Source organism: Protopterus annectens, chromosome 6.part1, assembly GCF_019279795.1.
Source record: "Protopterus annectens isolate FY-2018-M chromosome 6.part1, PAN1.0, whole genome shotgun sequence".
In the NCBI taxonomy this organism is placed as follows: Eukaryota; Metazoa; Chordata; order Ceratodontiformes; family Protopteridae; genus Protopterus; species Protopterus annectens.
Genome location: NC_056738.1, coordinates 8,231,397 through 8,258,811, shown reverse-complemented (window position 1 = coordinate 8,258,811; position 27,415 = coordinate 8,231,397). Strand labels below are relative to the sequence as shown.

The 27,415-nt window shown below is 41.8% G+C and overlaps 1 protein-coding gene across 1 annotated transcript in view; it reads right to left on the bottom strand.

The window, feature by feature from the left end:
• LNPK (lunapark, ER junction formation factor) overlaps positions 1–26,714 on the bottom strand; it is a gene marked incomplete in the record, with an annotated part of 488,987 nt that extends 462,273 nt beyond the window's left edge. The window contains 1 exon segment of the mRNA XM_044075445.1: positions 26,557–26,714. Coding sequence (XP_043931380.1) covers positions 26,557–26,583 — 27 coding nt within the window.
• Positions 26,715–27,415: the final 701 nt, after the last annotated feature.

Sequence of the window (27,415 nt, the reverse complement as noted above, 5' to 3'; positions counted from 1 at the left end):
CACATGTGCAATAGATACACCGTTATTATACACCAGCACGAAACCACAGTACCTGTCAATGTGATATGTGCGGTCAGCTATGCATACAACGGTGGAGGTGTTCTACAATGGATGCATATGTAGTATGCATTGGAACAACATTTGTGGTACGCACACAGTACCACACAGTGAGCAGTGATCTGGGCAGCACACCGGTGTCACCATTGTGACATATGCCCCTGCATTGTGTGCACACATTGTGACACGCCACCCATGTCCCAAGCTTGTGGTGTTCTGTCTGCAATATTGTCACACCATCACATGACCTACACCCGACAAACATCCACACTGTTGTCTGCATAGCCCTGTGGATTGTGACACCTCTGACATGTATGGGTGTACACCACAGACATGTGTACAAGATGCCCATCACACACAATTGTCCAACACCCATTCACACATGGCCATGGGCGATTGTGGCAACATGTTGCCACACAGTATGTCTGATGTGGATAGACCCCGTTGCACATTGTCCACACATAGTGCAATCATAGCCGTAGTGGACCACTTGTACATTTGATGTGTTACACCGGACAACCGGAATGCCTGTCTGCAGCCACCGGAGGTGTCACCGATGTCTACCATATACGAGCTGTGGAACAGCATGACTGTGTTGCAGTCATGGCAATGCAATGCATCATGTTATGCATTGCACAGCAACATACATGCGTCATGTTGCCATGCAATGGCACAGTACCTGTACTCCACACTGTATAGCTATGTACACGGCTCACACTAACCACACCTGCACATACACATTTGCTAAACATGCATTCTATCTGTAGGCTGTACACACAACACTGAACTGTGAAGCCCATTATGATGCTGTGCATGTGTCGGGACACCATTGTGTCAAACATGTACGCATGTTACTGCACATGTCAGCGGATTACATGTCAAGGTAACATCAGCCATGTGCACTGTTAACCTGTTTGTGGCCACATGGTGTATCACGGTGATGCATGCAAATTACCATGATTGTGTGTATACTGCATGCCTACTGATATGACACCTGCTTGATGTAGTGTGCACCTCAGGGTGGTATGCATACTAACACTACTAATGTCTGAGCTGCATTCCCTGTGCTGTAGTGCAGGAATGCTGCATGCCATCTGAAATATCACATGCATGGTGTGTCTGTGTGTGTGTGATGTACCTTACAGTATGTCTTTGCATTCACAGGTGGTGTAGGTGCGTTACCCTCCTGCGGTCCATCTGATGTTAGTGTCCCCACAGATACTAGCGGTGATGACCATATGCATGAGGTACAGGCAGGGTTATCAGGGGCTGAATCTGTGCCATTGGTTACCATCCCACCTATGTCCCCCTCTTCCCCGCACACGGTTCTGATGCCAACACATACCACATCACTGTTGCCCATAGAGGAAGGACAGTCAGCGTCTGTTGGCATTGAACAGGAATGTATGGTGGCTACAGAAGGTGTGACTACACACCATGTTGCCAGTGTAATGACTGGTGATGTGCCACACAAGCATGTGGCTGGTGCTGCTCGTAGGAGGACCTCTGGCAGACATGCACCTGCAGTACAGGGCACAGCAGCTGGTATCACCAGACGCATGTTCCAGACTGTAATGGCGGCATAGGCACGTGCAGAACGGCAGAACCAAGAAAGGCAGAGGCTGCAGAGGGCTGCAATCCGTACCCTGAATGACAACATCCAGTCATTGGCAAATGCTCAACAGCAGATTGCTAATGTACTGGATAGGCGATTAGGTGAAATGGTTGGAATCCTCGACAGAGGCATGGCAATCCGCGAGCGTGAGCCGTCTGTGCTGGAACACCTGGTAGGGGTGAGGCGTAGGACACGTGGGCGTAGGCCAGCAACACCACCTAGTGTAGGTCGACGTGTGCCACCTCATGACCACTCACATAGTGCCGGTAGCAGTAGCAGTGCAGCTGGTGCTGCACTGTCCACACCAGGACACAGCAGGCCACGTGGACGTGGCCCTGGCCGGTCCCATCATGGACACTGTTCTAGCGGACATGTGTCATCGGACAGTAGCCACTCTGCACCTCCACCTGGTAGTGCCCGTGCAACCCCAGGCAGGCACAGGTCACGTGGCCGTGGACGGACACAGTGAGCTGTACAACCTGCACTGTACAGTCTGGGGCTGTCAATTATACCCCATGTAGGCATCATATATGGCAGGACTGTGTACACACATACCCAAACACAGCAGACACAACTGTAGGGCTCCACCACATCCACATGCATTCTGCACAGACATGTCCAGTAAACTCACCGGCCCTTACACACACACACACACACACACACACATGATGTTATCCATTGGTGCAGCCTATGCCCCTGGCAAACATATCACCCTGTGCATATGAAGCCTCTGCCGCATCCCTGTCATCTACACCATCGGTGCAGGGTTATGCAGATATATTCTGATGCACAGGGTGGACAGGATAGTGAGAGGTGTATGTGATACCTGTGTATGCATAGCGTGGGATGTGTATGTTGCAGTGGTTGTGTATGAATACGGACAGATGCATATGTGACATGGGTTGTGTACTGTCAACATGCAGCAGACATACCATGTAGTGCAGGTGCAGCATGCATTGTGATGTGCTCACGGTATATGTGACGGTTACATGTGTAGCACCATGTTGGTTCCGATATCCTGAATCCCTCCTATAGTGTACTCGCATGTGCTTACAGGGAGCACTGTTATCGGTCCCCCACGTGTAGCTGTGGATTACTCAGACACATCTGGCAATATCAACATACTACATACCCGCAACCTGCCTGGACACCTACATGACACATGTCCGCACATATACTGCACCTGACGCATGTGGTCGGTGCCACAGGCTACAGTGGACAGAGACGTCACATACATAGCAGGACACACTACAGGTATGGTGACATGGTGCAGGTGTCGTACACAGCGTGATGGCTACTGACTTCAGGCATCACCTGTCAGCTGTGGGGCACGCTGTGCAGCAGTAGGACCCTGTAACAGTACAGGAACATGGTCGCAATCACGGGGTGTACACCACTATGACGCACACCCCATAGTGTGCAGATGGGGACACCTGCCTGTGTGGTCAGCACCCTCACAATACTATGCATCCACATGCCATGTGACAGGGGGCGGACTTGCACAGGTAGCCAGTATGGCTCACACCTATGGCATTGACAGGGTTGTGCAATGCAGCACCAGTACGGGATAGTCACCATGTGTGGTTAGTGTCCGTTCACAACAGTATATTAGCATACACCCTCACACCAAGCAGCAGACATACAAACATGTAGACACACATTGTGGTGACCACACATGTGCACACAGAGAGACATGTTGCATGTACTGCACCATCCAAATCTATGCTCCACACACTGAGGTATGTACATATCTCTACTATGGTGTACAGGGATGTGTAGTACATGGGACGTATTCCCCCTGATATGTGGCATACATGGGCACACATTCATGCACACATGTCAGTGCTGGGAATACTACACCCGCTATATGATACGTGTGCAGGCATGCAGCGGTATGTAGTGCATTATGTGCACCAACACGGTATCCGGCAGATGTGCTGATATATGCACTTGGGAGGTGGTAGGCGTTACAGTTGCCATGTGACATATAGTCAACACCTGACCGCTGGGTATGCATTATGTCAGCACTGTCATGTAACAGCGACATAGCATACTGTATGCACATGGCAGGGTAGGATGGTGTGTGACAACTGTGAGCCACCACCTGCACACATGCATGTAGACAGGTGTTTAAACACATGTACACACATACCTCCATATGTGCTGTTTCTATGCCACCGTATAACGGCCCCTATGATGGGTATGCATGTGGTAGGTTGTTGCAACTATGTTATGGACATCGGCCACTGCTCATGCATGGCTGTTCCATGCGCAATACACATGTCACATGAGTCTCCTGTTGCCATGTGTGTATGCATTGCTACTTTTTGACATGTGTGTTGACATACATAAAACATGGACTGTGGTATGCAGCTGTCACAGGCAAACAATACAAGGGTATGTGTCCCAGTCAACACTGCTACACCCTGTAGTGGGAGCATTCCACAGACATGGGTCCACCTTCCATTTGTGTGTGTAGCACCGCGTACGCCAGTGTTATGCATGTGGTACATCACAGGCTTTGTATGTGTCATGTGTGCAGTCCATGCACACATCCAGACAATCACATGTATGACATATCCAGACGTCTGTGCATTGTGCTACAGCAGCAGTCATGTGTCACAGCTGTCTCAGGGCCGTGGTATGTGTGGAGCCGACCTGTCCATGTATACTGATATGGGTGGACTACATCACACATGTTGGATCATTGTTAGTACATGTGTACTCTGCACAACTGGTGTACACTGCTATACAGACCTGTGGACATATGTCACATGCTGTTGTTGGACCGTGAGGCTTACTGCTGCACCGATGCAATGGTGCTGGCATGACAGCTACAGTGTTCACTGCAGTGTGTACATGTTTGACCTGCACCCGTGACACCTGTGATGTCATCTGTGTGTACGAGTAACTGCATGTGTGACCACCCTGTGCGTGTGGACAGGTTTACCTTACTGTGACCTGCTGTGTGTACACTCTGTCTGCATGCTGGACGGCGCGTAGCAAATGCTAAGTGTGTGAGCATGCCCAGTAAGCAGTTGTGCAGATGGACACACTGTACATTGCACACTGAGCCCTTCTGGGATTATACCCAGTGTGCATGTATGTTTCCCCTTTGCGACCGCTAAGTGTGTGAGCATGCCCGGTTTGCTGTTGTGTAGGTGGACACACAGTACGTTCCACACTCTGCCCTTTCATGATTACACTCCATGTGTATGCATGTTTGCACTTTGCAAATGCTAAGTGTGTGAGCATGCCCAGTACACCATTCATGGACAGTACATTCGGCACCGACGTCTGATACTAGGCGTGTAGCCATGGCCATTGACATCCTGCATAGCCATGGTGGCCATCCAGGCGAATTATACATAGTTGCTATGCCACAATGGATGCCTACATCAAACACACTGGTTGCTCTCTCAAAGGGTGTATTGTCTGTGGTGCATCCCGTATCCATTTCGTGATGTACTGCTCCGTAGATAGTTAGTATTCCCGAGTGCAGCACTGCCGTGTTACTGTACGTCCACCTTGGGATGGTAACATGCTTTGTGACTGCTCACTCTGTATTCATTCCCTATCGGCATCCTTGCCTTTGCGGATGATATCACCCACCTAGGTGTATGCCTCTTGACAGTGCTGTGCTCCGTAATCTTGGTAGCGCGGTCTGTAAATGCATCATGCAGTAGTGTGTTCATGTAGGTAGGTGTAGGTTTAACTCCCGGCCCTTCCAAGTGTGTGTGTGTGTGTGTGTGTGTGTGTGTGTGTGTGTGTGTGTGTGTGTGTGTTTGTTTGTGTTTCCAGCTGCCTCTGGAGACAGTGATGCTTTTAGACGCCTCACAACACATACATTTGCTATCAGCGTCTATTACTTTGCGGATGATGTCACCCACCTAGAAGTATGCCTCTGACAGTGCTGTGCTCAGTAATCTCGGTAGCGCGTTCTGTAAATGCATCATGCTGTAGTGTGTTCATGTAGGTAGGTGTAGGTTCAACCCCCGTCCCTTCCAAGTGCATGTGTGTTTCCAGCTGCCTCTGGAGACAGCAATGCTTTTAGACACTTCACAACACACACATTTGCTATCAGCGTCTATTCCTTTGCGGATGATGTCACCCACCTAGACGTATGCCTCTGAAAGTGCTGTCTTCAGTCATCTGAGTAGCGCATTCTGTAATTGTGTCATACTGTCGTGCGATAGGGTAGGTAAGGTAGGTGTAAGGTCAATTCCCATGCCTGCCAGATGTGTGTGTGTATCTATGCCTGCCAGATGTGTGTGTGTATCTATGCTCCCAGCCGCAAGGGTTCGTAGGTTATGGTTTTAGACACTTCGCAACACACATATCCTGCTGACATCTCTGTTTGCAGATGTTGAGACGCACCTAGTGGACTGCCTGTGTGTCTGCTGTGGTTAGCGACCTCCGTAGCGTGTTCTCTACGTGCGTCATGCTGTGGTGTGATAGGGTAGTGATGTGTAGGTTCCACTACCGGCCTTGCCACATGTGTCTGTCTGTATCTCTCTCGATTATATATATATATATATATATATATATATATATATATATATATATATATATATATACACACATATACACACACACACACACACACACACACACACACACACACACACACACACATATACATATGCCCATAGCGCTGCTCCTGCATGGACAGCTGTCTGTCCCATGTATTGCATAATTGCACAGCTTACACATAGCAATGTGGTACGATGCAAATCCAAACACTGTCCATGCAACGTCCGTGTTCGGGGAGGTGTTACACGCCCTTACAGACATCTGCTGTATATCTTGGCAGACAGCTATCCTTACTATAAAGTCACTGTACTTGTACACGCCATAGACTTTGTGCATCATTGCCTGTTTATGATGTGTGTATGTCTATCTGAGCTGTGTGCATGGTCGTGTGTATGTCCCACTATAATCATCTGTGCAGGTGTCACCAATATAGGTAATTCATGTAGACTGCTGTTTAATTTGCATTTCAGCACATACCTGCGGACAGTACTGCCCCTCCTACTGCAGCACATTTCATCATCTTGCAGCACATTTCATCATCTTGCAGTGGATAATAATGTTTCCACACACATGTATCTGTTTCTGTTCATAACACTCCACCTCAAGGAGCGTATATCTGGACAGGGCCTTATGTGATAGTGGGACACTCAGGGCCAGTAATGACATGTTGCTCTTAGAAACACTGATAGTGGGCACAGTGATATGTTATGCATGAATATGGCGTTTCTGTCTGATTTGGTGTCTTCATCACATGTTTGTCGTTTCATGTCGTCAGTTGTCCTGCTGTCTTTCTTCTCACCTGTCCGCCTAGTATCACCAGTTCAGTACATGTATTTTGGACAGGTTAGCTCCTTCATACCCTTGACCTGTTGTCATTATGTGTACACACCCTTACGTTCGGCCTTTGCCCTTGTTACATTTCACATAGTGATGTGCCTTCCTAGATGATTGCTGTCTAGGCATTACGGACTGTGCAGTAGGTGATAGTGACCGCTATTTCCATTGCATGATTAGTGACACTCATAACATCCGTATTCATGGCTACGCCAGTATTCGCACAACGGTCTGACTTTGTATGGGGTATTTATAATATAGTCCCTATCTGTATTTCCTGTACTATGCCTTACTGCAGCTGTGTTATTCTGACAGTTTTCCAGTTATGGGTACCATCTTGGTCGTACGTATGTCCATCCATGGGAATCGCCTACAGGACACTGATATAGGGCTGTACATATTTCCAACCTGCTTTCCGCATTATCCGGTGGATGCTTTGCACCATTATTGAGAATAAGGCATGTGCTATACCCACATCCCCTCCCACTGGGCGGGCCTACGAATTATCTGCCAAACAACACCTAGGCCCATTTCTGCATACCCAGGTTCCCATGCCTGCAACCCTCTACGGTACACATTACACATGGTTAGTGTGTGCAGTACTGGGATGTGGACGCACTTATATGCACTCCCCACTCTAGGGATATCTGTTCATATGTCCTGCATTTCATGGACACATGTGTCATCACCCTTGCACCTGATTTTAGTGTATATACAGCTGATTCGTATTTGCAGCTGTCACTTCCTTTGCGCCAATCGTAGCAGGTACTGCGAATGGATAACTTTTTGGAGTCCTACAATGGACACCACTATGCATGTTTAAAGTGTAGAACTTGCTGGACTGTCACTTTCTGGCCAATGATTTTGACTGCTGCTGTATATTCCCCATTCGTGGATGTCTGTTTGACTACCCATATTATCTATTACTTGGCATATTTATATCCATGTGTCATATATATGGGACATAGGTCTGTTGTGTGTACATATATACATGCAAGCTCCTCGTTTCATACCTTGCTTTGTTAATGTCTGTGGATTACCTGTGTACACACATCTATAGCCATACCATACCTTTCCACTGTACAGATACTGGCAGAGTGTACGGATGGTTGACCCTTTATCTTAGGTGTGTTTTACATTGACCTGTGTCTATCTGGCAATTTGCTGGCATTTCATTTGAGACTTACAGTGGCACCTTCTGACAAGTAGTTCAGGTTACGAATGCATACCCTTAGTCAATCCCTGCTACTAACACCCGTTATTCTATCTACTTTCTATGTTTGTTTTAGCACATATCATGTGTTTCTCACTATTTGTACCAGTACTTTGCATGGCATTGTCCGGTTCCATACTTTCAGAGGCCGACAGTTCTGAGACATGTATAACTAACGTGGGGGGAAACAGCATTAAGTTAGTCTGCTGTGAGCGGATCACACACGCACAGGCGCACTTGCATTTCCTTATTGTGGGTTACGCGCAGGCGCACATGCATATCCGTATTCTGGGTTACATATGTTTACTGAGTCTTTGTGCTTACGTGGGCCTGTATTAGTTGTGACAGTACCAGTAACATATCTCTGATCCGGTTAACGGACGTATGCGAAACACACTTTCACCTTTACATATGTAACTGTCTTTGCGGCACAGACGCATTAATTACACGTTCACATTTATATGTTCTATACTCGTGATTCAAACGGGACTGCATTCACGTTGGCCGGTTGCTGTGACCACTACACGTTTGGTGTTCTGTCTCATTTATATGCATACCCATGGTACATAGCTATATTACAATACCCCCCCCCGCACTCACTTACGTCACAGGCATCCATTCTCCTGCTGGGAAAAGTGTGGTACTACATGTTACACATTCCCATTCCCTAATGCTCTTGACCCAGGATGCATATGGCGTAACTGCAGGGATATTCAGAACACAAAGGCTTATAGCCCCAACGCATACAGGTCTTTCATTGTCAGGGTGTTCCTGTGGTGCTCTGGGTTTGGTCTTGTCCGCCTAGTGTACAGAGATGCCCTGACCGTGTACGAATGTCAGACGAGGCACATGGGCACGGTTTGTCCATGTTTATTATACCATGACCCCCCATTATTCCAAACCGTGCACGCTGATTGGCCAGCATGCCCGTTGTACATAGAGTTGGAAAACGGTCCGGTCGCCCGGACTTATTTCCATTAGTATAACTCTGTATTTAAAACCTGTCTTGCTATGTTAGATTGGTTTAACAGATAGCGTGACAGCTTTAAATAAGCAACGGAGATGTCCGTTGCTTACTTTAAAGCTGTCTCGCTATGCTAAAAACATTTAACATAGCGAGACAGGTTGTAAAAGAAAGCAACGGGGAAAGCAAGCTCTCCGTTGCTTTTTTGTAGTGTTTTGCTATGTTAAATGGGTTTAACATAGCGAGACTTTAAACATTAGCAACGGACATCTCCGTTGCTTATTTTAAAACTGTCTCGCTATGTTAAACCCATGTAACATAGCGAAACACTACAAATAAGCAACGGAGATCTTGCGTTCTGCGTTCTCCGTTGCTTTTGCCCGCAGCTCTGATGTACTGCGCAGGCGTGCAGTACATCAGCACCGCCGCGGATGCCAGACATTTGCGGAAGGGCGGCAGACAGGCATTATACTATGCCATTATGTAAGGGAATTAATAGTTTATTTTCTTAAATTATGTCATGGTATAATAGCAATAACCCACTTCTGGGTGTAGGTAATGCTGTATTTACCCACGGTTGGCTTTGTTTGGTCCCTCGGGACCACACCACGCCAACCGTGGATATATCCAGCATTACCCACACCCAGGCGTGGGTTATTGCTATAATATTCAATCTATGTTTACAGACACGGGTGTTTGGACAACCGACAATAGCTTATGCTGTTGGTATACAATGATGTGGGTGGTGCTGGTTATCATACATATTCCATGTTGTGCGTTGTTCCCATTCACAATTGTCTATTCCCTGTAGTCATTCATACGTGGATATTTATGTAGCATATGACTGAACTATGTATTACCTGCAGGTATGCTGTGTTACAGTGAACATATGTGACGGTTGGTTACAGTGTATATGTGTACATACCTCTGTGATACTGGGGACTACCACACATCCTTCGCAGCATTTCATGCGTATGTACATACTATTATTCGGTGGCCTGTAGAAGCTTGTGAGAGCACTGATTACATGTGTCCCTATTTGTGCACGCATCGTGTTAGTCTTTGTCCAGCTTTTGTTGCTGTTATGGGTTGGACGGTGGTGTTGGTGTATTATTGGGTTGTATTTATACTGCCGATACTTCAGTGGGGGGTAGGGTTAGCACTTGTTCCTCTTTGCGGGGGAGGCCCCATTATGGACATTTGTGTCCTGCGTCAACACTTGACACGTACCATATGTCCTGTGATATTAACACAGTAGTGTATTTCTTACCTTCATTACTACTTGCATGTTACAGGCATTTTGTATCTGGTACACATGACTATTATATTGGATAGCTTAAGCTATTCACATGCTATGCAATAACCTTTCATTCTGGCATATACGTGTTATTCTATCCTTTGCATTGGTCGTGGGTGTTTTACCATGCAAATCCACACATATCTACGAGTGATGTCCCACCTTGACAATCAGTACATGTGGCAATCCTGCTGGGGTGACCTGCTTGGTGGACAGCTGTTCCACCCTGTGTATTATGTTTGGCATATCTGCATAGCTACTCATTAGTACCGTGGCTACAAATACTGCTTTGTCCAAATGTGTACAGTTATGGACACCGTGGCGTGTGAACACCTATGGGGTTTCGACAGGTCAGTAACCACACGCGGGATGTACACATTCTGCCGACACATTCACATTTAGCCATTTGGATTTCAGTACCTGGGATGGGATGTTGACATATGTGGGGTACATATTTGCAAGCCTGTCACTGCCTAGGACAATACTTCCTACTACATACGGGGTATACCCGCTCTGTGTAGGTGTGCAGCTGTGCATGGCTGCTAGCTGGATTAGGTGGACATTCGGACATGGGTGCGGGTTACGTGCTATGAAGAGGTTGTTGTGTATTACATTTGCATGCATGGGTTCTGCTTCTGGATATTCCAATTCGACATATGCCATCCTATGTGTATGTGACAGTTACGTTGCTGTGTATAGCACATTTTACTATACATATGTTTGTGTGTGTTTGGGATGTCTAGTTTCTTTATGGTTGTTATATGGCCACGACTGCCCAGCTGTGTACTACCACTGCGGGACTGCTGGTGACCATGCCCATGGGGCTGGTCGTGTGTATTTGCGGCGCGCTGACATGATGCAGTACACCTCCACTGGGTAGGACTGCTGACAGAATACTGTGTCCGTTACGTATTGCACTAAGTATCATGTGTTCCATGAACAGGAACATTTTATATGTCGTGCATTTATGTTTTGGTTCTCCATTTTGTGTGGACGGGTACTAAGTAGCATACTTTGCATATGTTTCATTATCCACGGACACTGGTAGGTGCGGTTACTATTGCAGGCGGCCTGTAAGAGTCAGCACTTTAGGTTGCTCATCGCCTGCCGACTTGGCCACGCCTCCGAGCGCAACCTAGTTAGGCTCCCTGGACTCGCGCACGTGCCCTATGCACGTGGTTGTGGTTGCAGCGCACACTCATTACTATGCATGTGGCGCTGCTACGCCATTTATACGCTGCACGGCCGGCGTAAGCCTTACACCGGCCTTGCGCTGAGCTTCATGAATCCGGGGGGTGTCTTTAATGTCAATTTTAATGTTGTACATCATGTGATTTAATTGGGTATTTAAGTGTGATGAAAAGGTAGATGGATGTTTTCTGATGAAGTTCACGAGTATTAAATGTGAATGAAAGCTTAACAAAGTGTCCGTGTTGACTTTTGTTCTCTGGTTTATGAACATGGCTTAAAGAACAAATACATTTTCAAACAGACTTTCATTTTTGTGAGCTTAACCAATAAATCAGTGTTCTTCTGCAAGGAGTAGAGCAATTATTTTACAGCCTCAGTACAATGCTACATGAAAAGCTTAGATTATTTTCCCTTAAATTATTTGTAAAGCTTCTCTGGGCTACTTCAATCCCATTCACAGAATTCATTCTGACAAGTGGAAAAAAAAATACATTCTAGCTTGCTTCTTACTGGGTTGTCAAGACCAATATACCACACCTCAATGGCCTAAGCAAAACTAAAAATAAACTGACTCAGCAGGATATATAGGAATGTTTTTAATCTTAAGTGCTGCAAATTTGTTACGAAAAGAAAAGAAAAAAAGAAAAAAAAAAAAGAAAAACACAATCATTTCCTATATTGTATGTTTAAGGCCAAAATGCTTCTAAATGAAAGTTCATCATTTAACCCAAGAGTTGCTGCTGCATTTTATTTAACCTATCAATCTTTTGTTGACCGGATTAGTCCCCCTAGACTAGCAGCCTCTTCAGAGGAAACCTAATGTGGTATTTAATTCACCAGGGGAAATTTGGCCAGGGCATTTGGGGACCTACCCATTTGCATAAACTTAAAATCCCTCATCTCCTCCAGATCCTCCACAACAGATACAAAAACAAAATTTTTTGGAAAACTGCTACTCACCACACTGTCTGCACAATGCTTTAGGTAATTTTTTTTCTTATTCAGGGCATGAGTAGATGTTCACAAATTCTCCATTTTCAGTTTCCTTGTTTTCCCTATATAAAAGGCCTCACGACATACTGGGGAGTCACCCCCACGATAAATATTGATGTAGTGTCTTTTAACACTACTAGGCAGTCGAATCACGACATACTGGGGAGTCACCCCCACGATAAATATTGATGTAGTGTCTTTTAACACTACTAGGCAGTCGAATTAATAATAAATTACAGAAATTGCTTTGACGATGACGTGTTATATATGCTTTCTACAATGCTCTATACATTATGAGGTCTTCTGTCTGCAAAGCTTTTCTTCTCTAACTTGAAATGGTTCTAAACTATCCCTTAAAATAAATCTATTTTTTTAGGCTTTCATAAATGCTCTGAAATACTAACTATAACTTAAGATGCAACTGATAATTGTGTCCCACTGTGTTTTGTACCAGGTGTATTCCAGTATCAATGCTGAGGCATAGACACCTTTCTTGTACTCTTTCACATTATTCTGTATAGCCATCACTTCTGTTCTACTATACCTCTTTGCAAAAATTCCCCTAATGTCTTTACAATACATTTGTTTCAACAAAGTTGGGGTGACAGCAAAAAACACCTTAAATCTTTAACAGATATTCTGCTTTTTCTTTCGGCTTTAGGGGTCGTCACAGCAGAACTCCGGTCCGCTAATGACTGGCAGTTGATTTTTACGTGCCGAGTTGCCAGCCCTGATGCACAACCTTCAACAAAGGTACGCCCATTCACGCATGTCTCCACGCAGAAGCAGCTCTAGCTGAGAATCGAACCGGACACCGTCTTACTGTGAGGCGACAACACTACCGCAGCACCACCACCGTGGATTGCTAAATCTTTAACCAATATAATGTCTGAAAATTCCAACTGCACGGTGGACTGTAGTGCTGTTTAATACCCATTTTACAGAAAACAACCACAAGACAAATCACCAACAAAATTAATAAAATAAACAAAATTAATACAATAATTCTAGGTAACTGACAAACCTTAAACATATTAGTTGGCATGGAGAAGTATAACTGGGTGGTCTTGCAGCCCCCGTTACTATCAGATCAAAGGCAAGGTCATTCTAAAATTAAACCCGCTGGATCACACAGCATATTGATGACTAAAAAATTATTTACACCACTTTAAATGGTCTACAATCAATTCAAGCCCTAATCATATCATATTACTTTTGTATCAGCACAATTTCACTAGAAACTGCTACCACCCTTAGAAATAGCAAAAATCCTTTAAACAGCCACATATACTAAACTTGATCTAGATGCATGGTTATGGATTAGGTTTCAAAACTTCTAGCTGATACAATGGACCAAAAATTGTGTGTGGTTTGTGGGTCAATTTAAGAACTCCACCTTTACAAAATGCTTATCCATTTAAAATAAACCATTATACAACGACCCTCCATTAAATATTCAAAAACGTGCAGGCTGATTGGTCAGCGTGCACGTTGTAAATCAGAGTTATAGTAATGGAAAAAGGTCTGGTCGCCCGGACCTTTTCCATTACTGTAACTCTTGTTCTTTACAGCAACGGAGAACGCATGATCTCCATTGCTTCATACTGTCTCGCTATGTTAAATGAGTTTAACATAGCGACACAACTTTAAAAAAGCAACGGAGATTCTCCGTTGCTTTTTTTAAAGCTGTCTCGCAATGTTAAACTCTTAACATAGCAAAACAGTTTTTAAAAAGCAACGGAGATCTTGCTTTCTCCGTTGCTTTTGCCCACAGCTCTGATGTACTGCGTAGGCATGCACATGTGCAGTACATCAGAACTGCCACAGAACACCAGACAGCTGCAGAAGGGCAGCAAGGAGGCATTATACAATGCCATTATTTAAGAAAAGTAATTTTTTTTCTTAAATAATGTCATTGTATAATAGCAATAACCCACTTCTGGGTGTGGGTAATGCTGGATTTAGCCACGGTTGGCTTTGTTTGGCGACTCGGGCGAAACCTTGTGACCAAACCACACCAACCGTGGGTAAATCCAGCATTACCCACACCCAGGCGTGAGTTATTGCTATATTAGTGAACATGTCCAATAAACTCTACTTATAAAAACACACTGTCTGAAGAGGGCACAAACAAAGTTATGTCAACATTTAAATCATTCATTTTTATACTGCAAGCTAGTGGTCCCCTTTTGTCAGATTTTATACAGCCATCAAAATTATCCATGTACACATTAAACAAAGCATTCATTGCATGCATACTCAAACTATTACTTGTTAATGGCAGATTAGAATTTTTTTAATAATTGAGGTACTCCCAACCTCATACACCTTCTCCAAGTGTTTCACATTTGCATTAAAGATGGGTTAAAAGTCCTGTTCAGTTTTGGAATTTATTAATTACAACTCCCATATGGAATTTGTTTACATGAGTATTTCATATGTAAATTACAAGTATACAGTTTTAATTCAGTCAGCATTTCAGTAACCACGGCTCTGTTAACTCAGTTTCAAACTGACACAAAACATTATCCAAGTAAAAGCCTGAAGTGATATTGTTGTTGATTTTCTTTCGGCTTTTCCTGATTAGGGGTCCTAATGATTGGCAGTCGATTTTTTTTATGGTGCTGAGGTGCCAACTCGACACCCAACCTTCAACGAAGGCACACCCATTAACCCAGGTCTTTCGAACGCCACTCAACCGCAGGGAGGACATGCAGACTCCGCATAGAAGGCACTCCAGCCAAGAATCGAACGGGAGAACCTCTTGCTGTAAGGCAACAACGCTACCGCTGTAATAATTAAATTCATTCCTTTGTCTACCTCCACTCACCTACCTCTTCCATTCATGGCCAGAATTCCCCTCTGCAAATGGAAAAAAAAAGTTTCTCAGTTCCAGTATTAAGACAGGACACTCACCAGCTGATAGACTCTTGTTAAGAAAAAGTTTGTTGGTCAGTCATTTTTTTTTAAATATTTCCCATCAAATGAACTGTTTGCTGGTCAGTCATTTTTTTTTTAAATATTTCCCATCGAATGAACTTGTTTGGCCAAATGTGAAAACCGGTTCATTAAAAGGCAGTTGTAGTAGTCAAAATTAGTGTTTTAAACAGTGGCAGTGCTTAAGGTGTGAACTTCGAAGAATAAACTTAGATAAATGTTCTGTCAACTAAAGCTACCAACTCCTTATACAAACTGAACTTTGGTGTAAAGACACAGGGGAATTTGGTCACCCTCAGGTCTTCGGGTACTCGTTACTTTTAATACTGTACTTAAAACTAATATTGCTAAGACTCTAATTTGATCATAAAATTTAAAGGGACTTCACCATATCTGGCAAGGAACTGACATTCTAAAAGAATAAGTCTGACCAAATCAATTAATGAAGAAAGCTCCAGGTCACTCCTGGAAAATTTGCATATATCTTACTGCACAGTCTGCTGCTAACACTAGAAACATCCAACACCGCTTCTAGAGTTTCCAAAGGAATATCATTTATATTTGTTTACCAGGACAGTCCAAATGGGCTGTTAACCCTTTTTCAGCAGAGGCCCAGGGGGAAAAAAAAAACCCACATCACAATTATATATTCATTCAACATTATTATATAACATATAAAGATGGTTGAATTAAAACTGGAAAAAAATACAAACAGGGCAAAAAAACCCACATCACAATTATATATTCATTCAACATTATTATATAACATATAAAGATGGTTGAATTAAAACTGGAAAAAAATACAAACAGGGCAAATTGCAATAATGGATTGTACCAAGAGTGAATTTTGGGTGTGTGCAACTTGTGTGAATTCAATCTAAGAGCAGTACAATAATAAGAAATAAATATATTAAGTAGGTGCAAATCAGAATATTAATAAATAAGTTGACAATACTTGATTAAATAGAGACAACTGAAAGTTCACACTCAGAGTTAGTGAGGAAAAGAAAGGATTAAAAGATTATGGAAGCGAGAAAAAAAAAAGATGATGCAAGTAACTTAAGAAAAAAATGAAGCAGAAAATACAACCATAAATGGTACAATAGACAGTGATAAAAGTCAGCCTGGATTAAGACAAGAGCAGAGCCATGATTTGGCTAGAGAAGACTTGAGAAGTGTTTTAAATATATGAGGGTTAGAAATGGAAAGTATTGGCTGTGGGGTCATGTTCCATAACCTGGAGATACTACTGGAATATAAAGTGAGTCACCATGGAAGTTATTAGACCCAGTATCTTGTAGATGGAGCTTATCAGAGGGTCGGAGTTGTCTAGTATTGGAATGAAATTTAAGTAGATTTTGTAGAGCTGGACATTTTTCAGGATGATATATTATTACCTTATTGGGCTATAGAAAGATGAATTTATGTAAGGAGATTCTAGCCAATCTGCTAGAATTACCCAATGAAATATAATGGCGTGTTCCAAATGGGGAATTGGTAGCAAATCTGGCAATTTTATTACAGCATACTTCCAAGTTTAACTAGCTCAGTTTTCTTCCGATCAGTGAAAATAGCAGATAGTAAATGCGTCCTGGCAATGGATTTCCTGGAGAAGTCAGTGAGATAAGGTTTAACTCTATAGAGGGAGCCAAGTTTAAAGTGAACAGTTTTAATGACAGTTGCCAGGTGTTTGTCACATTTCAAGTTATCTATTGTGATACCAAGAAGTTTGGTATGAGATACTGGTTTGATAACAACAGTGTTATTTAAGGAGTAGATTGGAAAGGTGTAAGTTGGTTTGAGGGTTTGTCTGGAAATACCATTAGGTTTTATTTTATTGGGACCAAGGATTAATTGTGAGCTGGCAAGCCAAGATACCACTTCAGTAAAACAGAGATGAGTGTTTTTTAATGAATTCAGAGAGGGAGGGTGCTGCACATATAAAAGAGTAGAGACGCCTGAATATTGTACAGTTATAGCCGAGTTAGTAGCAGAATGGAGCTTATTTATAAAATGTTAAATAAAAGAGGGCCTAAAATTGATCCCTGTGGTACCCAAAGTGTAACGGGTAATGTAGGAGAGAATTAATTATACCATTTTACTGCTGGTTTCCTATCTGATAAAACAAACAGTCACGTAACCACTGGAAGGCAGAATGGCTTAATTTAAAGAGACAGGAGTTCTTGTAAATGTTTTTGGTGGGAGACTGTATCAAAAGCTTTGCATAAAAATCAAGGAATATTGAGGAGACTAGCTGGCCACTATTTCTAAAGGTTGATGGTGTCTGTAAAAATGTAAAAGGGCTGTGGTTGTGCTATGGTTTGGACGAAAACCATGCTGGGTATTAGCTAGAAGATCATTCGAGATAAGATGATACATAAATTGAGAATGGATACATTTTTCTAAGATCTTAGATAGGGGTGATAGAATTGCAATAGGTTTGTAATTAGAAATGTTGGTGTTGGTTCCCCTGTGTGTAGTGGTAATATGTAGGAATTTTCCAGATTTTGGGTACATAACTTTCTTTAATGGAACGATTAATTAGTATTGATATTGGCTAGGCTATAGCTTCAGCTGCTAACTTGAGGTAGTCAACAGGTAGCTTATCGGAACCAAGGATGGTAGGTTTTAGTTTATTAAGCAATCGTATTAAAATTGCCAAAAATGTTGATCCAGTAGAATTATGAGTTATAGTAGTGAGTTTTAGTGGGGTAGTATTTGCTTTGGTAAGGGTTGGGATGGAACTGGCAAAGTAGACATTAGGTTGCAATGTTATGGAAGAGGGAGATGGGGTGACAGATTAACCCTAAAAAATTCTAGGCAAGTATAAACAGACTATTACAACTAGGTCATGTTGGTATTTCTGTTGTGCTGTTATATAGTACATTGTCATATTTTACCAGTTTTTTTTTTTTGTTTGTTTGTTTTGTTTCCAAGTTGGTATTAGTTATTCAGTGTTGATGGGTTTTTATTAGAATGATATTGCGCCCAAGCCTTACCTCTATTTTTGAGAAGTCTAGTCTCTTTCGTTAACCAAGGGGCATAATTTCCTTTGGTTCTCAGTGGTACTTCACTATTATTATGTTCAGGAATGTATCATTAAAATATTCAACTGCATTATCAAGTGGGAGAAATGAAAGAGGGGACCAATTACAATGTTTTAAGGTTAGTATGAAATTTTAAGAGAAATTGCTTTTTCTTATTTGTTTGAATATTGCGGTTTTAGAAAGATGTATATTTTGGCGAAGATAAGTAGGGAGATGACTGCGTAAGACATCAGGAAGAAATTGGAGTAGCAAAATTTGTTAAGATCCAATCTAAAATAGTGTATTTGTGTTTATATCTATCCCAGTTAATAAAATATCCATGTAAATTAATGAAATTTGTGGGATTATCAAATGAGTAGGTTGACTGATCAAGATTAAAAGTAGTCACCCAAGATAATGGTTTATTGTGAAAAAGTAGCCGATATCCAGTATTGGACATCTTCAGAAAACACCACCACAAAAGAAAAAACAAACTGAATTCTGTAGGGAAATATACACACAAGTTAGTGCTCAAGAAACTATTAAAGTGAGCCCCCTAAATCATAAAGAAGTGAAGTATAAAACCAGTTTTAGCAAATATAGGTCAGGATAATGGACTTTGGGAGGAGGGGCAACCAAATCTATAGCGTCTGAACCAGCACACAAACTAATGTAATTCACAAATAAATATTACTTGATCGCTGCAACCGAAATGATAAAGGGTTCTTAATATTACACAAAAAACAGACTTTCACTGCTGTTCTTCCTGCCGCAGGTGGGGAACTATTGAAATGGAGCTGCACTGATAAGGAAATGCAGTCTGTTTAGCTGCAGATCATGCCACAGATGGGATATTATTTAGGTGGTTCTGCGCTAATAATGAATAGCGTGCACACTACTATCAGAGAGACTACAGCCTCACATAGAGTTAGGTCTCTGATCTGCTGTTACCACAACACCACAAACTGAACCTATGAAACCAAAACAAATTCAGCTTCCCCCTTCAAGAAAATATTACTTAGCCAAGTTACGACTATTCTTAGCATTCAGTCTTCACTGTTCAAAATGTTAACAATATCAACCCCTACATGTAAAATTACCGCCCTAAAACAATATCACTTAATGGCTTTTATAAGAGGGTTCTTCTTTATACTGTGACAAGATCCAAAGTACCCACCTAATACAATTCTTACCATACTTCAAAAGGCTAAGGACCTCTGATATTACAATAATTGCAATTACTTCATTACATTTACGTAAACTCCAGCAAATAAAATTTCTGCAACATTATGTTAACATGTCTTCCCTTTATCTATAAATAACGTGATCTTACTTCCTTAAAAAACACCACTGCACACTTTTCAAAACACTCCTACCAGTCTGTGCACTGCCACATTACAACTACTTCGACAATGAATGTTCACACTAGTTAACGTATGCAGCTTTTGATCCCAGAATAAAATATATTTGTTATTTTATACACAAAATAAAATATTTTACTAGGGGTTATCACTCACTACCAGATAGCAATATATTACACGTTTGCCACGATCCAGATCTGGATTATCTCAGTTGAAGATGTTATCAGTTATACAACTGTTATAAACTTCAGAACCATCATGCAGACAACACTCAATGCACAACAGTAACTCTACTTGATTTTAATTTATTTTCAAATCGACACGTTATAATTTAAGATTAAGAAAATCTTGGGTTAGTGTCCTTTTACACAAAAAAATGCAACCATATTAAAAATGCAACCATATTAACCACAAAGTACACAGTAACCACTTAAAGAAGATTTTCAAAACAAAATAGGTATCTTAACAGTTTGCAATGTTTCATAAAATGTTTAGTTTTAACACCTTAATACATTTTCTTACATTTTCTAAACCTTTGCTATATACACCACTTGACTAAGGTTAAGAGTACTGAAATTACTACATGAACTCAGGAATCACCAATACATAATTAATAATAATAAATAATAAAATTACTTGAAAATCAGTTTCTCATTCATGCAGGTCCATAACAAAGAAATGTATGGAACAAAAAGCCTGCAAACCATCAGTCAGTCTGTCTACAACAGTAGAATACTAGGTTACCAGGTTACATAAACATTGTGAAAGACAAAAGATTGCACACTGGCTCAGAACTTGTGCACTTTAAGTGTGACAGCCAGGAAGATCCCATCAGATTCAGCAAAAAAATCTAAAGTGCACACTTAAAATAAAATGTCTAAAGCATTAAATGATCAGGCAAGGTGCAGTGCAACGTAAAAGTAGGCATATCACCATCAACACTCTTAAGCTCATCTAAAAGTTGAGTTTGGAAAGAAATTTTTGTGCAGTTATCATAAGCGGACATGTGATCCGCTCTGACAACCCCTAGGAGGAGAAGGAGAAGATTTAGCTTAAATAAAATTACACTCAAAACATTGCTTGACCAGATGAGGTATTTCTCTGTTGTTGGTTTTGGGAAATTATTATGAAATGTTTTATAGAGAAAATGTATATACAACAACGTGAAGACATCTCCATTTAGGTAGCCTACTACTCGCCTACTTGGGGAGAGATGATCTGGAAGGCTGTGTTTTTTTACCATACGCCAACTTGCAAGGAACAGTGAATGGCAGCAACAGCTGACATTTACCACTTTCGGATGAAAGAACATGCAACAAGAAACACCGGACATTCCAGGTAAGAAAAATCATCTTCATATCCACTGAAAAGGGCTACTTAAGACATTACTAGTTTTGAACCAAATTAAAAGTGCCTGATGAAAATTTTCACATCCACACAGGACCACTACTCACAGGACCACTACTCACACCCTATATGAAGTAATCAACTCACCAAGTTCAGTGGCATCCAAACAGCTATGCAATAGATACTTGATGTACGCTAGAAGAAACAATTTTAACAAAACAGAAGACAGATGCATGTTCAATGGTTATGTTCCTTCTGCCTTTTAACTTTTAAAAGATAGTTAAACTACCCTTCAAAGTGGAGCTTTGTAGTTTCTCAAGATTACAACACAGATCACATTAGATGGGGCCCAGAATTCTGCTGATCAATGCAAAACATGCATTTCGCTATAAAATACACAGCAATACTTACTGTTTTATTCACCTCCCTACTAATCAGACTGTGATACATTTGCAAACAGGACATTCTACCTGTTAGACACCTTACATATCTATACCACTACACATAAAATATACACATTTAAACCATCTTCCTTCCTCCATCACCACCCACTAACAAGCAACTTCCTGTCTTACCTGCAATTATCTCACTTCCTATCCCCACCCTTTCCTTCATTCATGCTCCAAGTCTCCTATTACAATCTCTACACACACACACACACACACACACACACACACACACACACTTCCCTTCCTAAAAGATACCCTCCTTCCCCCTTAGCCAGATTTATAATGCACTACCTAATCATCCCCACCTCATTTCTCTTTCTTCTAGCTAACATAACCTCATACCACACCCACCTTCCTTCCCCACTGCCATATTCTTCCAACTCCTTCGCCCTTGACACATTACCTTCACCTTCACCTTCTTTCTTTTCTATCTCCCCAGCCCTATTTAACCTCCCCTACACGTCTCCACAAACCAACCAGACTCAAAATGCTTCCTCCTTTCCATGCATCTAAACACAAGTTCTATAAATTAGATCTACCTATCATTTTACTCTCCCTATACAGAAATAAATTACTTTTATATGGGACATCCAACCTAACCCTGGTCCCTCCCCCTCTTCAACAAAACACCCCTCTCTCTTATCCTCTACTTCCCTTTCTGCTCCTACTGCCTCTGTCCACCATCAGTCTAACATACATATATCACCCACATCCAAACACATTGCCATATACTGTCTAAATATTCAAAGCTTAACCAACAAAATTACAGAGTTCCATACCTGGATAGCCCATACAACCCCTAACATCCTCTGCTTATCCGAAACCTGGCTTAAGCTATATATCTCTAACAATGAAATCTTCCCACCAGGATAAAACATCTACAGCACAGACAGACTGCATAAAAAAGGGGGTGGTGTAGCCATCCTACACAGTAATAGTCTCAACCTCACACCTTTTACTGCCCCCATCCCTGACTTTCAACCAGCTGAACTCATTATCGCTATCACCTCAATTCACACAAAATATTAACTATTGCCTCCATCTACATCCTTTCTGGAAACAACTTGCCAATCCTTGAGAAAATCCTTTCCTGGTTCGCTCGCAATATTTCCTATGAAACTCTTATCCTAGGAGATGTCAACCTAGACTGGATAAAACTAAATATGGACTCTCCACAAAACAGTATTAATCTCCATGGTTACCATCATCTTATAACTTCTCCCAACCAAATCCATAAAAACACCTCTTCTAGCTCTATAATTGACTGGATACTCACCAACACCCCTAAGCTATATCACAACCCCACTACCCTACATGATCAACTAAGTGACCACCTACCCACTCTTGTCCTTAGATACAGCTTTCAACCTCCCAAATCAAACCACTATAGATACTGCTGCAAACTCTCTAATTTTAAGTCGACTCAATTCAACACAATTCTCTCTTCCACTGACTGGACTTTCCTGAAACATATCCCTTTAAATGACGCAATAAATAGTTTCAACAGTATCTTCCTAAATACCATCAACTCCCTCGCTCCGTCAAGAAAGGTTAGAATAAAAGTTAACTATGCTCCTTGGCATTCCAAAGAGATAAAACTTGGAAAGCCTGGACCAAAACTAAAGAATCATCCATGCTCCACAAGTATAGACATCTCAGAAACTTTACCAATAAACAAACCAATACTGACAAAAAGTCCTTCTAACTCTGCTCTACTTGATAGCAAAACAAACCCTCAGAAATTCTGGACAACCATTAAAAGAATTATTTTCCCTGGATGCCCCTCAAACTCCTACCACAACCCAGATACTTCCCCTCTAGATACAGCTACCTTGCTCAATAAATACTTTGATACTATTCAGTCACTCTTACTGGTAATGCTACTCCTCAACACACCCCCTCCTACCCACCAAACTATAATCCCTTCTCCCTACACCCTGTTCCTACTTCCCATATCCGATCTCTTCTACTTAAGCTCAAACCCTGCTCACCATCTACAGATAATACCATCTACAGATAATCTACCCCCCACTTTCCTCAAACTAGCTGCTGACTCTATAGCTTACCCAGTCTCTATCTTAATCAATAGGTCCATTCAGGAATCTACAGTACCTACCCTCTGGAAATCATTTTTCACCATTCCCCTACACAAAGGGGGTAACTCCACTGACCCATCTAATTACCATCCCACAGCCATCCTATCCCCCCTCTCCAAAATACTTGAAAAATGCATCCACTCACAACTGCTAAAATACCTACTCCAACAAAATATTCTCACCCCTACCCAACATGATTTTGTCCCCACCATAGTACAAGTCCTGCAGAAGCCCAAGATAACAATAAATTTATCTCATGCCTCTTCCTAGACCTTTCCAAAGCTTTTGATACCGTCTCACATACTCTGCTGCTATCTACACTTGCTAGTAGATAGCATCTACCCATACCTGGTTCTCCAGTTACTTAACCTGTAGGCAGCAGTCTGTCAAATGGCTCTCTTCCACTTCTCCATTACTTTCAGTCACAACAGGTGTACCCCAAGGCTCCCATCCTAGGTCCCCTCCTCTTTAACATCTTCACTAAACGACATACACACATCATGCAACCAATCCTCCCTCATCCAATACGCAGACAATTCTACCCTCATCTCCAGCGCTGACATCTCTGAGCTCCATACTCTCTCATCTACTTAACAGTGGCTCTCTGAAAACCTACTCATCCTTAACAAAAAAAAAAAAAAAATACTACTATTTCTCCCCCGTTCACATACTCACCACAAATCTTCCTTCTATGTCACCTCCCCAAATAACACAATTATTAAACCTAATGCTAATACTAAACTCTTAGGAGTCATCATAAATGATGAACTCAAATTTAATATACACCTCCTCCAAAGTATAAAAAAGAATAACCAGAAACTTGGCTTGCTTTATAGCAACAAGAAATTTCTAACTCCAAATGCTAAGCTCTCCCTTGCTCAAGCCTTCCTCCTACCCTCCCTTCTGTATGCTGCCCCTATATTCACCAGTATCCAAACCACAACTTTAAACAAACTCCAACAAAATCATAAGACAGCTAGATTCATAAACTCTCCTTACAAATCCCACCACTTTCTACCCCTCGCATCCCTACACTGGCTAGAGTTCCCACACACTGTTACTTTCACAACTACAAATGCTACATTTCATTCTCTACAAACCTTCATCTTGCCCAGCTCTTTCTTCCCTCATTTCCATCTACACACCTTCTCGCACTCTCCGTACCTCTAATCAGCAACTTAACACCTAGCATCCAAAAAAAGCAGTAGGCAAACTCTTAGATAAATACTCAATAGCCCAAAACTAGAACAAACTTCTTCACGAAATATGCTCCACCATTCACCCAGCCCACTTTAAAGAGAAACTAAAACTCCATCTACTCAACACCAGAATCTGCCCTTGCACAGCCCCTAACCTCAGCTCTCCCTCAAAGGGCTGCCCCTCCTCACTAACTTCCGTCCCCTCACAAACTGAACTGAACACTCTCACCTGATCAATTAATCTGCATGTAAATATGTAAAAAAAAATCTGTACAGATAGTTTACATAATGTAAATAGTTTGCATGTTTTCAACTGTATCTGTAGTGTTCTTGAATTTTTTTTATGCTTCATCATATGTCAATTGTAATTGTTACATTTTTATGTCTGTATAATACCTGTATTGGAGCTTTTCTCCTCGTGTCTCCACTGAAAACGGGCCAAAAACCCAGCTGGACCAACCCGGTTAACAAATGTCAATAAATAAATCTTTGAAGTCAGTGTTTGGATTGTTACAGTGCAGAGTATCCCGATGACTTGTTCCAACATAATTCATTATCTCTTAAAGTCTGATTGAGTACAACCTGTACGCATCTCCCCCTCGTAAAACAGCATCTAATCGCCACACTTTAAAAATTAGCCACATCCCTCACTGTTATCACATTGTTTATAACAAAACTAGTAGCACTCTTACAACTGAGCTGTCATTATGGCCACGCCTTGTTGATAGAGGCTGTCAGTTTCTTAGGAATGCAGCCTGTCCTAAAAGTGTATTACAGCAGCGTGGTTGCAAAAAAAAAATACACTGTCATCTTTCATAAAGATCCGATCCAAAACATACCACAGAACTGAACACGTAGCTCTCAAGCCATACACCAATGTTTAGCATCCTTGCAATCATATACAGAACATTAAAGTTTTCATGGGCTACGCTGCTTATCTAAAGTAGAACGTTACTTGCAAACGCACGCACACCCAGTGCCACTAATGCCCAAGAGAAGTAAGTGTCTTGTGTGAGACTATCTACTGAAAAAAGGCATATAAAAGGCTTGACTATCTTCAAATCGTAGCACTACATTATCTACCACCGGGCATTTCTAAATGTGTGCCCGGGGATTAGTCGTAAATGCCTAAATGGAAATTTACAAAATAACATGCAGTACTACTGTTCTTGCATAATAAAAGACGTAAGCATTCTATGCTGCACGGTAAATGTACTGGGGGTAAAAAATACATACTAACCGAATCATCAGTATTCTAGCTACTAATACAGTACTTGCAACTGCTAAATATCACCCAAATAATCACCCTTCGTTTAACGGTACTCGTTTGCAAACAATCGTGCATTTATTAACAAAACCAGTTCACTACGCAGTTTAAAATATCTTCAGCCTACAAAACATGCACATCAAGTAAAAGTAAAAAGAAGCTATACTACCTACTCACCCTCAAACGGGAATACAAGCCTCCCATTTTGGCAACAGGTATGCTCACAAGCCGTTATGTACCTCCAATAAACTTTACAGACTTCACAGCCTACCCACACAGCATTACAGGACTAAATCATTCTCGGTCTTCACTTCCGACACCCGCCACCTCTGCAGCGATACTCCGCGCTAATTGGCTGAAAGATATGACGTCCCGGAACTGCACAGCTAGTGGGAATGGTTTGTAATCCCTTTACCCCAGAATGAATGGAAGGCAGTGACAATGTAGAACTTTGACTTTGTAGAATTTAGTATACACGGCTATCAGAATACTGATATCAGTTTTCCTGCTGGAGGAATGGGTAGACATAATACGTCGTGTCAGCATTTCTGTAGTAGAGCTGACATCACCCTGCAATAACGATGGCTACTTGATTTCCGCAGAATGTCCACATTTTTGGTCTATTCCTCATAAAATTTGTGGTTTTCTGACAAATCACTGTGATGATGTGAGGTTTGAAGTCACTAAATAATGACATAAATTTGAGTTTCAGACTTAAAATCCTACCGAAAATGTATATTAACACAAACCCAGTTACTTTCTAATTTTGTAAGAGCAATATTTAAAATCTGTCCCTATTTTTGGACCTTTGTACCCCCATTTCTTTAGGCTTTGTCCAGAGTTCTTGCACTAAGAGGTTGAGAGGTATAATTGCTTCAACATTGACTTTGTACGCTGTTAGCAATAGTAATACATACTTTCAATGTTGCACCCCAAAAATCATAGACAAAGGTGTCCAATATCAATAGCAGTCACCTAGAAAGTTGACATAATAGGAATATATGTGTTGTTATGCTTTGTCAGAAACGTTTGTTTG